This window comes from Mytilus galloprovincialis, chromosome 13, assembly GCF_965363235.1.
Source record: "Mytilus galloprovincialis chromosome 13, xbMytGall1.hap1.1, whole genome shotgun sequence".
In the NCBI taxonomy this organism is placed as follows: Eukaryota; Metazoa; Mollusca; class Bivalvia; order Mytilida; family Mytilidae; genus Mytilus; species Mytilus galloprovincialis.
In genome coordinates, this window is record NC_134850.1 from 5,272,022 (window position 1) to 5,290,493 (window position 18,472).

The 18,472-nt window shown below is 33.0% G+C and overlaps 1 protein-coding gene across 1 annotated transcript; it reads left to right on the forward strand.

Moving 5' to 3' along the window:
- Positions 1-900: 900 nt before the first annotated feature.
- On the forward strand, positions 901-16,801 carry LOC143057668 (uncharacterized). The gene is made up of 3 exons (XM_076231023.1): positions 901-2,089; positions 13,859-14,048; positions 14,870-16,801. The coding sequence occupies exons 1-3, from the start codon at positions 1,331-1,333 to the stop codon at positions 16,729-16,731; spliced, it is 2,811 nt and encodes a 936-aa protein (XP_076087138.1). The 5' UTR covers positions 901-1,330; the 3' UTR covers positions 16,732-16,801.
- The last annotated feature ends 1,671 nt before the right edge of the window (positions 16,802-18,472 follow it).

The following is an 18,472-nucleotide window of genomic DNA, read 5'->3' on the forward strand; positions in this document are numbered from 1 at the left end:
GTTAAAGAATATTTTTGTAAAAGATTTGAAACTCGTATCAATATTATTATATAAAGTAAATTTTCAGAAAATGCTCTTAATAAATGGACCCAAAGGGTTAAATGTGGTAAAGATATATATGATCAACATTGTCTTCGTCCGACCGGCAGTAAAACGTATACATGTCCTGAAGTGGGCCGTTTGTTTGTAATTTGAGATGAATAAATTGACAGCAACGTCGTCAAGTCATATGGGGACGTTAGATCCAAGGGTGTCAGGCTCCAAACACATTCAGAACCTTTACAAGAACTTGAGATCCGTCGGGTACCTGTTGCAAGAATAATATCTATTTCTAACCAACGTAGCATAATTTCCTAGTGAAAGTCCCTTTTTTTAGTCCTTCATCTCTGTCAACCCCTATTAATTGTTAATTTCTTCTTGTCCTGAATTAGTACAAAGTACTTGCCACTGGACGTTAAGCAAACACTATAAACATGCAACAAAACCCTACCGAATGTGCCTACTTTACATACTCTTAGAAAGAAAACCCTACTCAACATGAATTCTAACAAACTCGAACTCAACGACGTGGACCCTTCTCAAAATGTCCTTTACAATTTTCTTATAAAGCTACGCGAGCACTGCATTATAATTTGCAATATAAGATGTGTACTTAGTGGTGCAATTTTTAAATTAAGAGTAAAGAGCACATTACAATTACTTCAAAGAGTTGTGTTAAAACATTTAAAATAAGAGAAAAAAGTCATGCTTAATTTAAAATGCCTTAAATTAAAAGTAGGGTTCAATTTCGTTGAAAAGTGCAAGATCAATCTTCGTTTCACACTTATACAATTGTTATATTGCATTTTTGATACATGATAATTATGAACAACAAAGACGTATTATGAATAATCATTTTCATTTCTCTTTTCAGAAATATTTTTACATAAACACGAAACAAAGACGGGCATGATTTAGTAAATGTGTGAGAACCTAGCTTCTTTTGTTTAAAGGAAACAATGATTTTATTTTTTATAAAAGAGATTTTATCTGAAACATTTTTTTTACAAAGACATGATTGAAGTAAGAAAAAAATATAGTTTAAACTAATTTCGATAGTGTGAAAGATGTGTATCAAGAATTTGTTTTTACATTCGCCTAAAAATGGAATATCATTTATAATTTTAAGTTTACAAATCGTCTCGTCATCGTAAAATGTGATTTTTAGTTCGTTTAACTATGGATTATAACGTTGAGTTTGAAGATTGGAAAATTGATTTTGAGTGTATGTTAAATGTGATTTTTCAATTATACTAGTACAAAGTAAACTATTTCAAAAAGTATTATTAAAATGACAAGCAATGGTTTTGGACTATCATGGATTATTCTATCACCCATCGCAGTTTTAACAGATGTCGCTGCAATCGCTATTGTCTGCCATTACAAGCCATTTTACCATGGATCAGATGTCATGGTCATATCGTTAATGGTTGCCATGACGATGAATGCTATTCTGATTGTTCCGATTCCAGCATGCACAGAACTTGGATATTTCAAATGGAACGCATATTTGTGCAAGTTTTACGTCTGGGCATTTGTGACGTTTAGGGTAGTTCAAATGTTGAGTTTAAGTGCAATTTGTTTTCATTGGTCGACAATATTCAAAGCGTCATGCAATAATCAAAATAAAGGTTTGACCTACAGAATTAAAATAATATCGGTTATCATATGGATACTATCAACGATCATTGGCCTCCTGCCAATAATTGGTGCTGTTCCGGACGAATTTTTCGGAGCCGGTTCCTGTCGGTTTTTATCGAGCGATATTGGAATCGGGTTCACCGTGTTTATCTTTATATTTGTGGTGACGTGTATGTGTATTGCTATTATTAGTATCTGTGATGTGACGTTCTTAACAAAATGCATGAAAAGAACAGCGCATATCAAATATGGTGCTGGACGTTTTTACCTTCCAAATAAAAGATCGGATATACCAGGGACTTACAGTACTCAAGAAAAGTTTAATCAGCTGAATTTCACCTGGGATTTATGTAGATTTTTCTGCATCGTTATATCATTTTGCTTCATAGGAAATCATCTACCATTTGTTGTAAGTATCTTACTTAAGTCAGATGGAATGAAACAGATGTCTGCAATATTCAGTTCATACAAGTACTTGGATATGAGAAGATTTGGTATGAGTGAATTAGACAACTCTCCATCCAAGTCACAATTTATAAAAGTAAACCATTTTAGGTCAAAGTACGGCCTTCAAAACAGAGCCTTGGCTCACATCGAACAGTGAGCTACAAAGGACCTCAAACATGACTAGTGTAAAACCATTCAAACAGGGTTGAGTTCAATATCGTAGCAAGCCAGCTACGTAGCCGATGTCAATATGTAACAACTAGTATAAAGCAACACGTTCAATAGTCAAAATCAACGTAGCACAACGTAGCTGCTACGATATTGAACGCAACCCAGAAAACCCAACGGTCTAATCTTTATTAAAAACGAGAAAAATAGACAAAGCTATGAACCACATCAACGACGACAACAACTGAACATCCTGTTCCTATTGCATCTTCTTCGGGAAATGCTGTTAAAAACAAACGGCCTTGTTAGGACCTTTTCGTTTTGTGCTCTTTGATAAATTAATATGTTTTGCCTTCAAAACTTTTTAGTCTTAAGTATATTTGATAAATGCTGTTTCAGAAACACGTGTTGTAAAAACTTTAAAAAGGAGGGTGCAACTGAATTCTTGTGTGTATTTGTTTGCACGTCTCATTCTCGGAGGAGTGGAGTTTGTGGTGTATTGTACTGTCTGATGTCGGAAAAAATACCACAAGCAACACGACGGATGCAACATGTGGTGCAGAACCAACGTACTATTTAGAAGCACCTGCAATAGCCCCCTGTTTTTGTTAGGGTTCGTGTTGCTCAGTATAGTTGCCCAGATATGCGTTCATACTGCTTGTCTTTATTTTATCGTTCCTTAGTATTGTCGATTCTTATGACATTTGATTGTCTCATTGCTAATTGTCACCATTTTTCTTAAAATGTCCTGTACCAAGTCAGGAAAATGGCAGTTGTTATCTTATGTTTCGTTTCTGTTTGTGTTACATTATCGTTTGGTTGTTTGTTGCACTTTAGAATTTCTGTTGTTTCGTTGTTTTCCTCTCATATTTGGTGTGTTTCCTTCGGTTTTAGTTTGTTGTCTTTCAATCGATTTATGACTTTCGAACAGCGGTATACTACTGTTGCCTTTGTTTATCTTTTATTTGTCTGATATACATTTAAGCATTTAAATAATATTTACATTTTCATTGACAGACCTCAAATCAATTAAGTAACATTCTGTCTACTTACACGAAGGACATGTATTCATTTTAGTTTAATTTGTCAAGATGTTGTTTTTAATCAATGTTTTGAAAAGATTGATTATGTACGTACTGCTCAGCCAAGCATTCAAACATCCATTTGAGCAAATTGATAGACATACTAAAACATGTCGTCATATTGATGCATAGGTTGTTTGTACATACAATGATTAAAAAATGTGTCACGACATTGCTTTTATTCAAACTATTGTATTGTTTATTATATATAATAATATATTCTGTTAAATTCGATAAATTCGATAAATACATTGTCAATTGATATAAAAAAAAAGATGTGGTATGATTGCCAATAAGACTATAACTCTCCACAAGAGACCAAATGATATAGAAATTAACAATTATCTAGGTCACCATACGGCCTTCAACAATTAGCATAACACATACTGCATAGTTAGCATTAAAGGGCCCCGAAATTACAATGAAAAACAATTCAAACGAGAAAACTAACGGCCTACAAAAAATTGAACTGAAGTCATTTGAAATCGAACTTACCGATTTTAATTTTCGGTATTTTGTTATTTAACTTTTTATCCAAACTCATCTTAAATGATTCACACCATTATTTCTGTACGGAGGCGACAATTGGATTTTCTTTCAGAGAGGGGAAATGTTCGGGGATTGTTAACGAATTGAATTGAATGTTTGTGCATCCTTAATTGTTAGGGACGACATCAAAAAATAAATGAAGGATAAAAAAAACTTAATTCATATAGTTGGAGGGGGGGGGGGGGGGAGTCAAAATTGCTGCAAGTTTTATTTAATTGACATCGATTTTATATGTATCCTTATTGGTCAATCATTTTTTCCCAAATTAAGTTAAGAGGGGGAGGGGGTCAGTGAAAACATTATATGAATTAAGTTTTTTATCCTTCATTGATGTCGTCCCTTATTGCTATGGCTTCTTTTCTCTATACACTTTTTTAGCTCACCTGGCCTAAAAGGCCATGTGAGCTTTTCTCATCACTTGGCGTCCGTCGTCGTCGTCGACGTCGTCGTCGTCGACGTCGTCGTCGTCGTTAACAATTTTTCAAACATCTTCTCCTCTGAAACTACTGAATGGATTTGAATGAAACTTGATATGATTGTTCCTTAGTATATCATGCACAAAATGTGCGCTTCGATTTTTGATCCGTCAAAAAACATGGCCGCCGTTACTTAAAATAGAACATAGGGGTCAAATGCAGTTTTTGGCTTATATCTCAAAAACGAAAGCATTTAGAGCAAATCTGACAAGGGGTAAAAATGTTCATTAGGTCAAGATCTATCAGCCCTGAAATTTTCAGATGAATCAAACAAACCATTGTTGGGTTGCTGCCACTTAATTGGTAATTTTAAGGAAATTTTGCAGTTTTTGGTCATTATCTTGAATATTATTATAGATAAAGATAAACTGTAAACAGCAAAAAAGATCAGCAAAGTAAGATCTACAAATAAGTTAATATGACCAAAATTGTCAATTGACCCCTTAAGGGGTTATTGTCCTTTAATGACAATTTTTCACAATTTGTTCATCATATTTGCTAACTTTAAAAAATCTTCTCCTCTGAAACTACTGAATGGATTTGGTTAAAACTTAGCATGGTTGTTCCTTAGATTATCCTGCACAAAGTGTGTGCTTTGATTTTTGATCCGTCAAAAAACATGGCCGCTGTTACTTTAAATAGAACATAGGGGTCAAATGCAGTTTTTGGCTTATATCTCAAAAACGAAAGCATTAAGAGCAAATCTGACATGGAGTAAAAATGTTCATAAGGTCAATATCTTTCAGCCCTGAAATTTTCAGATGAATCAAACATCCAATTGTTGGGTTGCTGCCACTTAATTGGTAATTTTAAGGAAATTTTGCAGTTTTTGGTCATTATCTTGAATATTATTATAGATAAAGATAAACTATAAACAGCAAAAAAGATCAGCAAAGTAAGATCTACAAATAAGTTAATATGACCAAAATTGTCAATTGACCCCTTAAGGGGTTATTGTCCTTTAATGACAATTTTTCACAATTTGTTCATCATATTTGCTAACTTTAAAAAATCTTCTCCTCTGAAACTACTGAATGGATTTGGTTAAAACTTAGCATGGTTGTTCCTTAGATTATCCTGCACAAAGTGTGTGCTTGATTTTTGATCAGTCAAAAAACATGGCCGCCGTTACTTAAAATAGAACATAGGGGTCAAATGCAGTTTTTGGCTTATATCTCAAAAACGAAAGCATTAAGAGCAAATCTGACATGGAGTAAAAATGTTCATTAGGTCAATAACTATCAGCCCTGAAATTTTCAGATGAATCAAACATCCAATTGTTGGGTTGCTGCCACTTAATTGGTAATTTTAAGGAAATTTTGCAGTTTTTGGTCATTATCTTGAATATTATTATAGATAAAGATAAACTGTAAACAGCAAATATGATCAGCAAAGTAAGATCTACAAATAAGTCAATTTGACCAAAATTGTCAATTGACCTCTTTAGGAGTTATTGCCCTTTAAAGACTTTTTTCACAATTTGTTCATCATGTTGACTTACTTTAAAAAATCTTCTCTTATGAAACTGCTGTATCAATTTCAGCCAAACTTAGGCTAAATGAGTTTCAGAGTTTCAGAGTTTCTAGTATAAATTTTATATTTCATTTCCTTGTATGTCAAGAAACATAGCTCCTATGGCTAAAATAGAACATAGGAGAAAATGATTTTTTTTTGCTTTTGAAGAAAATAGGACGATTCAAAGAACATTTAAATAAATTGAAAAACCAAAATAATCATTGATGAGAGATTAAACCAAAAAAATTCAGGTGAGCGATTCAGGCTCTTGAGAGCCTCTTGTTTAAGAGTCTAAAGTATCTATCTATTTATTTTGCGCAGGTATCACGCGATATTTTTTTTTTGTACACAAGCTTTTAATTACCCACATTCTTTTGTACATTAATATTTCTGCATAGTCCTCCATTTTGGATTCATAATGTCTTCTGCAAAGTTATTCTTTCTAGTTATTGTCAGTTGTAAACCATGAATCGTGCGGTGTTCTTGACATGGGACAGGGCATAAGAATAGGCGGGATACAGTAGTTTAATCTCTAAGACTTGTCTGTTGACCATTAGCCTCGTTTCGGTTTATGAAATTTAATTTGCAATGTGATTGTGATTCAATTTGACCTGTCTGTTACACGGTTTGGATTTTTCTCAATGTTGAAGGTCGTACAATGACCTATAATTGTTTACTTCCACTTCATTTTAATTCTGGTAGCTAATTGTCTCATTGGCAATCATATCATGAATGTCTTCTTATCTTTATTCTGCTTGATAACGCACACAATCCATAGAAAGTTGTTATCAGAAAATTACTGTTGACCAATGCATTTATAACATAGATATATTTATATTTAATATAAAAATTATGCTTATCCAAAATAAACAATCTTGATAGGAAATAATGGCATTCTTGTACAGATACCATATCCAGATGCTTATTAATCTATCCTGCAGTCAATGTTTAGAATCAAATTTTGAATAAATGATGTCAGCGGTAATATCAGTCCGGGGGAAAAAGTTGTATTCAATATCCGACATTTATTAGACCTTAGTTTGTGCAAACTTGATCTTGTTCAAAAGTAAAGTAAATTGTTGGACGCTTCAAAAATATTGCGAAGAGTTCCTGCATTTTTTTAAATCATTTTCTTGATTAGAAAAATACTCGGAAGTTACAACTTGTTACGAGCAGACGGTACATTAATTTGATGAGCTAATGGACTGCACTGAAAAATATTTTACTAGTTATCGGAAGTTTTGACTTCTATCTGTGGAACGTCTCTAGAGTCTTCGAAAGCAAACTTAAAGGTCATATCGAGAGCACTTCAACCTTATATGATTAAATTATGATAAATGGAGAAAAAGATATTTTCACAGATTTATTCCTAAGAGACATGAATAATTCAAATATGATCTCTTTCAATTTCTTTAAAGTACGGCAACGAACAGATGGTAGTTTACAAATGACCGCCAATTATCGTTAATGTTTCCAATATGGCCGATTTTGTATCTTTTGCAAATGGCGGTTAAGTAATCTCTAATTGAATCCAAAGGCCATATAATCGAAAGTTTACACTTTATGGTCGTATTCATTTTCAGTATTGTTTATCGATTAAGATTAAAACTAACAGGCATTCATTCTTGAGATGCCAAGAGAGAAAATTCCGTTCAGATAAATTACCGTTTATAACTCCATTTCTGATTGCCATTGAACAAATGATTTACAAATGATTGTCTATTATTGGAAAACTGCTGAATCTATGGCGCGAACTCGACTTATTAGATTTATGTAATGTCATTTGTAACGATTAAATTGGTTTAACTTGTTTCGTTTGTTTGAAGTAATTCAGGTCATTTGACAAGGAAAGCGAGATTCTCCATAATGTTGTCAATATCTTTCTGAATGGATATTGAAAAAGTTTTATGTCTTTTACTGCAGTAGAATATGATAACCCATACTGTTTTTTTCCAATATTCAAAATTCAACTTTTACTTACTTAGCTCTATTTTAATTCTTTGTTTTGATTAAATATACTGAAAGAATATTGGATGACTCTGAGATGAAAATTTCTCTTTCATAGTTGGGGACCTTTAAAATAAATGTACTTAGCAATTTATTTTTTGCAAAGTGCCAGTGGTGGATCCAGAAGGGGAACCGGGGATTAGAACCCCTCTTTTCTACTGGGTTTGGAACCGATCAACCCCCTTTTCAAAATGATCGGACCCGCCTCTGTTGGGTTTAAGATTTTAATTATTTCTTTTAAGATTTGTGTATCTTGAAATGAATTGTTATAGGTGAATTTTTTAAAGAACTCTGAATTCATGTGATGTTGTATAGGTTCGAATTAATAAACAGGTCTAGGACAAAAGCATATGCATGAAAACACTAAAAATTCATACTTTCAACCAATCACAAAATGATAAGTTGTTTTGTAAGATGTATTATAACAGATTATGCACTATATTTTATTATTATATATCTACTTGTGTCAAGGTTGCTTCCATCATCATTGTTTAGATTGTGTCATTAAAAAAAACTAAAAATAGATTCTTCCATAAAGTGCAACTCCATCTTTGTCGAATTTTAGACACATTAATTATTTCCGCATGTTTAGAATGTCCTAAAACACGGGAACGTCTAAAACTTAGTACAACAATGCACGATTACCGAATATATGTATTCTATAAACAGGCGGTAAATTGGGAAATTTGTAAACCACATGAACAGATTATTGTAACTGTATCTGGCAAAACCTTTCGGATTTTAAGTACTCGGTGCTATTTAACTTCGTTCTTGTTTTGGTCTTCTGAATATTTTATTTGATCGTCACTGATGCCGGTTTTTTTTAAAGAGAAACACACGTCTCGCGTACAAAATTATAAGCCTGGTATCTTTGAAGAATATTTTCAACATATTGAATAAAATATTTAAAATAAGGTTATTTTAATCAAAATCAAATTCAAATCTCATTCAAACTAAATCAACCCGCACTCTCTCTCCCATATCACCATAAAATATAGTTGACGATGCAGTGGTATACTATTTAAAAATTTATGGGGTCTCTTGACAATTTTAATTTACTATAGTGACGTAACATGGAGACATTGAAGAGTATTTTTACTGTGTTTTGTAATTAAATAAATGAAGCAAAGCAATGCTGTGCTATAAAACTATTTAAAAATCCCGTTTCATCAATTCTACAATTTGATCGATTTCAATACTGTGGGGAGGGAAACGTGAGTTAGTACACGATAATCAGCACAATTAGGTTTTTTTAGTTCAAATATGATGTTGCATAATATTTCTGTTTGAAAAACGGACCAAAATAAAATGAAAATACAATGGGAAATCACTATAATTGAGCACGGGGTGATAAACATATATTTCATACTTTCAAAACTTATATACGAGTCAAGATTTTTTACTATGTAGCTATCCGCGTAATGCTATTTATTTAGATATCTTAACTATTCCAGTTTCATTGAACCATGTTGTATACTTGATCTTTTTTTAACGTTAACCACTTTACGCGAAATCAGCGCAAAAATTCCTTAATGTGATGGATTTGAATAGATGATTTTGTTTTATGTCCAGTGGCTAATATTTCATACATTTTGATACTAAGGACGAGAACATATTCACAATGAATTCAACAGATACATCCGGTGGACCAGAAACTTTATACCGTCACTGTAAATGAGAATCAAATATTACGTATGGAATTTTTTTTGACTCGAAATAGAAATTAGACATGCATTGTGGTTATAATATATAATATGTCTTCGTCATCAAAATTAATATAAGTACAGAGAAGACGTCTAATACTGTTACGTTACATTGAAAACATTAACATAAATATACAACATATATAACAAAATTACTCGCTTGTTTATAATTCGTTTAATATCTATCCAGTTGTATTTTATTTTTATTGAAGCACATATATGTCAGAGTGAGGGAAAAGAAAGTAGTCTGAATACTACATTTAAGGTGTCTTAGACAAACGCTTCCTTTATGAAAAAAAATAAGTTCACCCTGCCTTTTTGTGTGTAATAATTGCTGCTGTTCTGTTCAGTTCTAATGTGTAGTATTTTTGAGTAATTCAGATTTTCCTTTTTGACGTTATTTTGTTTGCCATGATGTTGTCATTGCTTATTTGACGTAAGAGTTTTTGATAACTTATTGGTATATCTGACTTTTAATAGATATACTGTTGCTAGGATCATAGATAACTTCCAAGAAAGCCTTCATTCAGCAGTTTTTGCGCTTCTGATAATTTTTATGGTATTCATTTGAACTTGAAGATCATATTGATTCCCAGTACATGATATGTGCAGCAATGCTGAAAGAAACAATAGACAAGCTATGAAATATGTATGAAACCTCGCTATGATCGGTCAACTGACTGATTGTACATTTATTTCTAATATATTTGTTTTTTGCTAGATTGAAAAAGCAGACGTAGACTTGTAAGTGTAAACCAGTATACATCCTACACGTTTATTCAATCGATTTATTCTAATACCAACACCTTTTCAATATGAATAAGTAATGAAAACATGGAATAGGCATTTTTTATAAATTTGCTGACTATGCAGTATCAATCATCATTTACATGCAATATTTGTGTAGGCTCAGTATCCTGATTTCAGAACAGTTGTAATTGACCCTTTTCAATACGTAGAAGATGATTAAAGACTTTACTGTTTCCTCATGTTGTTAACACACTTTATCTAAAAGGCTGTCTTATTTTTTTACATGTTTCGAGACTGTTGGATAGATTAGTGGATAATGTTAGATATGGATCAATGAAAAAAACAACTAGAATAGATAAAAACAAGACATTAACAAGTTTTGATCTGGGGGTCTTCACTTTTTATGTCTTGGATGCGTCTTTTGGACGCTATCTCTTATAATAATTCAAATTAAGGTATGAAATTAAAACCCTGTTTTTCTTTTACGTTTTATCCTTTTTAGGAGACCATTCTAGAAATATCGTTGATAATCTACACATACGTACATGTAGTATTTAAACAAGAATGTGTCTTAATTACACGGATGCCCCATCCGAATTATCATTTGCTATGTTCAGTGGACCATGAAAATGGGGTGAAATATCTCAATTGGCTTTAATATTAGAAAGATCATATCATAAGGAACATGTGTACTAAGTTTCAAGGTGATTGGACTTCAACTTCATCAAAAACTACCTTGATCAAAAACTTTAACCTGAAACGGGACAGACGGACGACTGACAGACGGGAGGACGAATGAACGGTACGACGAACGGATGGACGGAAGAGCAGACCAGAACACATAATGCCCAAAATGGGGCATACAAATAATCATTTACATCGTCATACATTGTATTATACAGTTGAATCTCTTTTCCATCAAGTATATAATTCAATCGCGTCTGCACCAACTAAACTGCTAACTTAAAAAGAGTAAGACAAAAGTCTATTTGATTCGGAATTAGAATCGAGTTCGGAACTCTCATGGGCTTTATATATAATAAGTGGTAGGGACGAGTCGCTGGAATAGGTTATTATTTTAAGCTTCATGAAATATAATAAGATTGAGAATTTAAGATGAAATATATGACATTGTTGCTGATTGAATCATAAGTATACAGATACGATTAAAATTACAATCGTAAATACATCAGATATTTGTCATATATAAAAGTATCTCTCCTTGAAATAGCGTAGGCATGGTAGCTGTAGGCATATCTTGTTCAAATGATATAAATAGGGTTAATTAATATTGTTTATTCAAAATGTATCAAAAGGGTGGGGTACGCAATGTCTGAGCTGCTCGTCCAACCCGGAAAATTCAGTCCTTGCCCGTAATCGATCTCTCCTACTTGCCAGGTTAATGAAGTAATCGTAGTTGGGCGGAATATAACGACTGTATTATTCGGGTTACTACTCATTCCTTCCAAAACAGTCGAAAATAGAGTTATGTCTTTGGTCTTCAAATTTTTCTCCGCTAAAGCTGCCATGCTAAAAATGTCAACTTGATACACAATATACACATGGTATATAATACATTTAGCTTCAGGCAATATTAAGAGAAAGTGTCCCATCAAATGCGCTTGATTTGAACCTATACGTTATCTGTAGACGGATGACAATTTTATTGTAAAAATGATCACCCAAACGCACTGGTAATGGATACATTATCAGCCGTATCATGCAAGAGAATGATTTGATTTAAGCCTTCAGCGTAAGTGTGAATTGCTAATTCAACTGGTTTGCGAATGTTCACGCTTCGGTTGTCTAGAAAATTGTACTTAGTGGTTCTACTGTGTATCTTTTTCTTTATTTTTATGGGGAAAAAGGGTTAAATTGTTAAGCTTGCGATTCAAAATTCATGAAATGTCCTGAATGTTTAGTTTCATATTTTGAAGACTTTGAATGTGTATTATATGATGAGAGAGTTTTGTAAGAGTTAAACAGGATACTCTAATGAATTCCAAAATGTATATGAAAGATTAGAATATGATAGATCTAAGTCATCATTTATTTAACTATCTTGAGTTTATATGTAAAGTCTTTTTTCAAGAATCAATTTCACTGTTTGAGTGAAGATATTAATACGGACCTTTTATTTTACTATAATATGTGGCTAATATTTCATGATAATATTTTATATAATATTTTATATAAAGTGTGGACACAGATGAGTGTGGATAGTATGTTTGACAGTGTTTTCTGACAAAAAGGGTTCTAAGTTTTTCCAAAAGGGTTCTATGCATAGATTACCAAGTGATTCTGGTGAAATATGTTCCACAACTTTGATTTTTCTACAATTATATGAAGATTTTATTAGGGGAAATATTTTATGTATAAATAAATAATATGAAAACTATTATTCCTTCGCAAAAAGACAACACATAAAGCAAATAGAATAACTTTACTAAAACAATGACTTTTTTAAAAACTTCAATTAGGTTTTCATCTTTTAACAAAAACTTAGCATAAATCAGTACCCAATGAATCAAAATATATTTTTATAAATGAAAATTACCAAATAAGTTTGTACACAGCTTTAAATGGTTATACTTAAAGGATTTTCAGATCTACGATTGCGAGATAAACATGTTAGGGGAGGGTTGGGATCCCGCTAACATGTTTAACCCCGGATTATTATCTATGTATGTGCCTGTCCCAAGTCGGGAGCCTGTAATTCAGTGGTTGTCGTTTGTTTATGTGTTACATATTTGTTTTTCGTTCATTTTTTAATATAAATAAGGCCGTTAGTTTTCTCGTTTGAATTGTTTTACATTGTCTTATCAAGGCCTTTTATAGCTGACTATGCGGTATGGGCTTTGCTCATTGTTGAAGGCCGTACGGTGACCTATAGTTGTTAATGTCTGTGTCATTTTGGTCTTTTGTGGATAGTTGTCTCATTGGCAATCATACCACATCTTCTTTTTTATATGTTAACCATTTAGAATAATTGCATTTATGTCAATGAAAGATAAGTTCTAGTTTGATAGATTTTGATCAATATAGATCCAGTAGCGTAATTTAAGTGGCTGAGACTTGGGCTTATATAAATAATAGAAACGTTTCAAAAAGTGCCATTTCTTTAAATGATTATTAGCTGTTACTAGTATGAGTAGAAAAAGTAGCATACAAACATTAAAGTCGGAAAATTGAGCATACGTTATATAATGATAATTTAAGATCATGTATAGACCTTTTATACAAATGTACAATGGTGTCTTACATTTAGTTTTGTAGGTTGTATAACTTATATAGTATTTTGTGGAATTGTTTGTTTTTCAACGTCTTTCGTGTATTGCCATTGCGGCCGCGTTTTTAGTGCATTACGATTCATTGGTTTTGAATGTTCATTAAGTATATTCTGTTTCTTTATTAAGCAATGTAAGATATTTGTTCGACCTTTTGCTGTTGTTTAATTTTGTAAAACCCTATTTTTCATCAGATATTAGAATTCATGCAATCAACGACAGGATTCAACAGAGGTCTGGTACAGGAAATAATTCTTTGGTTAATACTGATGGAAGCTCTACTGTTCCCTCACTTGCTTTGGTCTTGTAGCAGACGATACAGACACGCTCTGGTATTCACGTGGCGGGTTCATATTCTACGACGACCAAGAGAGGAAGAAGAAGGTATAATCTCCATTCCATTTTCAATTTTACGATGAAACACTTTTTTTTCATTACTCTTAAATTCACATTTCTAAATTTAAATGGTAATAGTTAATTTGTTCAAAATGAAAAATGCGTGCACGAAATTATACATCTCATTTACTTAGTAAGATACTAAGGATGATTTGAAAATATATGTAATATCATATAGAAATGAAGGTCACGGTGATATCAATATGCGAATTTTGTACATTGAGCTTGTTTTACAGTAATTTCGGTGATTCTTTGTTATGAAAGTATATAGTCTTTTTACATGCATCTGTATGGACGCCTGTGATGTCATAACATATGGAAACTGATTAAGGGAACGTTCTTTAATGTACGTACCACAGTTATTCCAGTAGTCGAGATTATAAAAAGGGGTTTGGGTGGGGTAGAGGACACGCAAAGGCTGATATTCCATTCCACCTTTTAATGTACGTGCTCAATGCAGGGAAATCTTGTGAATGTGTGATTGACACGAAAAAAAGGTGTTTTGTTTTTTAATGCTCTTCTGCTTAATTCGTACTTTATTTGGCCTTTTTTTCCTTCTTTTGATATCAGTGACACTAATGCATCTTTTGTAGACGTAACACACGTCTGTCGTACACAATTTTAATCCTGGTGTCTATATATGCTGAGTTGATTTAGAGGAAATATTTTGACTTATTATATTTAAGTTTATTTTTGTTCGTATATTGTTTTTCCTGTCAAGCATTTATAATAGATTACATCAATATTTGACATTTTTAAATATCCTTAACGATTAATAACAGTTTGTTTTAATATTGAACTATTTTCAGATCCAATGTCGTGTAGGTTGCAGTCGTACTCCAGAAAAGTGCGCGACATTAACGGATATACAAACAACGCTCACGATGTCCCGGATGTTACACGAACGGTCCCAGCAGCAGACGATGTAAACAACACTGACATTGTTACCGGAAGTACGTCATCGCCCCCGCCAGAAATTGTTCTGCATCCGATTAATAATGGAAGAATTGAATACAGCAGAACAGAATCTGTCTCATCACAAAACACACCTGAAGCAAATTCGGTTACAATAGAGAAGGAAACTAATTTCTCAACTTTCCATGCGGTGGTGACGCCTGTTCACATTCGATCCGGAAGTGGTGGTTTGAATATAAAAATGGGCGCCGCTGATTTACAGAGATCTTCATCCGGTAGTTCTCGTCAGGAATGGAAAGAACAAATGAGAAAGAAACATCTGCCGCCATTTTTCACAAATGACAGTTTTACAGCTGAGAGTAATTCTCTCCCACTCCCTCAGGAAACAAAACTTCAGAGTGAAGGGATGACCGGAAGTGTTCACTCTTTATACTATCTCTCAGGTGATTATCACCCAGACTATCTCAATACAGATAGCCTACCCAGACATCGTATTGTTGGTGACGAGGATGGAAGTAGCAATAACATTAGTGCACATGAGCATCATAGGATGAATTCAGATTTCGCGCCATCTAAGCAACAAAGCAGCAGACCACAAGATCAATCTGGGGCGTCCGCTAACATTAACGCGAAAGACTCTTCTGGAACCTTAAATTCAAGAGACACTGATTCTGATAATTTAACACAAAAAGATTTGCAGACAACAGTTTGTGCAGAGGAAATTGACATATATATTTACAAAATCTCAGACGAAAAACTTAAAACAAATGCCACTGCTCAGAACAAAAGTCTACCCTTAGAAAATGGTGGAAATGATCAACAGAATTTCACGGATACAATATTGAATGAACTTGTTCCCGGGATCAATGATGTCCGCGAGCCTGCAGAAGGCTGCGACGGAGAGGATGTTCAACTAAAATGTAGGAAAACAGTATTCAATGGTGAATTGTCAGGTAATCAAGAACCTTCCGAGCAAAAATTCCCTGACGATAATTGGAACGACATTGTAGAGCCAATTTTAAAGAAAAATGAAACTGATGAACTCGATGTTTCTCTTACAAGTTGCGATCCAACATGGCGGCATTTACGGAACTATAGATTGGAAAACGGACGACCGGTGTCTCATTCGCCTTTTGATCGTGAAACTGACAAAGGATTCGAAGAAGCATTATCAGTTGAGTATGAACGAAGTATATCTAGTTTGACTAGCGATAGTTTCGGAGATTCTATAAATGTATCGAATCCGTTTGATTTTGCAGACGATTTTAAAAATGAGTCCTTTAAAACTCAAGCTATTGTTTCAAAATCGAGGCCGGCGTCATGTAGCACAGTTGAAAGCGATAATCCATTTGACTATGTTCCAATAGAAACAAGACGTGACGTAATAAGAAGATCTTTCTCCGAAAACATTAGCGGACAACGACCTTTATTTTCAACATTTAAATCTTCACATACAAATTCAAACACATTGCACGAGGATTTTGGTGACTCATTCTTTGAATCCAATATTCGGGATATGAAAACATCAACTCCAAACACAAATGCATCATCTCCTTGGCCGGCAATTCCAGAGCAGACGTATGACGAAGACTTAGTTTTTGAATCAAATTTTGACACAATCAAATCGAGTAAGATCCATAAACAATCTTTCGATGATAAATCGAAGCACTTGAACGAACTCGAATACTCTTCAAAAATTGAAAATACAGATTTATCAGGAAGTTTAACAATGGATGTTGAACCGGTCTTCTTGTGACAAAAACAAAATGGTACAATATTTTTAATATGAAATAAAATGGTTCTCTTTTAATAAACCATCATAAACGTATTAGAAGATATGTAAATGAAAGTCCTTTGGTTTTTATGAATACTAATACCCAAACAACACTTTATATTGAAGAATCCAGGACAACTTTTACAAATCACATAATATGAGGGAAGACCCAAACATTATTAAGTACGAAAAAAGAGCAAAATCACAGAAATACTGAACTCAGGGTAAAATCAAAACAGAAAGTCCCTAATCATGGCAAAATTCAAATGACAAAACACATAAAAAACGAATGGACAAAAACAGTCATATTCCTGACTTGGTACAGGCATTTTCAAATGTAGAAAATGGTGGATTACACCTGGTTTTATAGCGCTAAACCTCTTACTTTGTATGACAGTCTCATCAAATTCCGTTATATTTACAGTGATGCGAAAAGTGAAAATGTAGAAATCGCAATCACTTCAACACTAAGCAATATACTATATACTTTATCTTTAACACACATATTTATACTTTATCTTCAACAAAATGATTTATACTGTACACTTTATCTTTGACACTAAGACATATTTATGCCTTTTTGATGATAATTATAAATGACACTTGTATGATAAAGTTAAATGAGACTACCATAATAATAGAGTAACCAGAAATCTAAAAACCTTTTAAAAATATCGGGCGTTTATAGCTTCTTTCTTAAATTAACCTTTATCAGGAACGCCCAAAGCCAACGCTTTGAATGGCAATGATGATTAAGGTGGTACCTAACACTACAGGGAGATAACTCTGTAATATCAGCTAAACGTTTTAATTACGTTGCGTTGAGAGGGCAATATAAAGCTTCTCAATGATCAAAATTAGTGTTTGTCAAACTGCTATATAACCAGTATAATTTTTCTGATAAAAAGCTTGGTTCAAATTTTTTTAATTTTTTATATTTTTGTTAAAGGGTCAAAGTAAATACTTTGTACAAATTTTATGAAAATTAAACGAGCCAAATTAATTTTAGTGAAAGTGTTAGGTACCACCTTAAATACCAAACAACATTTTGATTGAATCAAAACACTATTAATGACAAAACAAAAAAGGCGAATTACCCAAATCAAGCCCGTCCGTTAAATGAATGTTGATAACATTTATTCAGGAACAACAGAGCTTCCTCAAATTAAGAGATTGTATATTCATTGCTCCAATGATTCTTTAATTACCATAGCCCTCAAACATCATCAATTGGATAAGAGGGGTACCACTCTAAACTTGATAATTGACCAAACGTGAAAAAAATGAATTAAAAAACAACGGTTATTCAATGAACTGCCAGTAGATTTTTATACCGATTTATGACATAACTGTGACTATGCAATTGATTAAAATATTACAGAATTCAAGAATTTTATCAATATTTCTATTGTGTAAGATTAATTAAAATATTGATGATCAATATAAAAGTGTTGTGAAATCTTGGTTGGAATTGAGGTTTGTGACAAATCCAAAGCGTGCACTAAATACCAAATCGAGATATTGTTATACAATTAAGCAAGGTATCCGGAAAAATAAAAGCAACAGTAGTATACCGCTGTTCGAAAGTCATAAATCGATTCAGAAACAAATCTTGGTTTCAAACTAAAACTGAGGGAAACACATCAAATATAAGAGGAAAACAACAAAACAACAGAAATACTAAAGTGCCACAAACAACCAAACGACAATGCAACACACACTG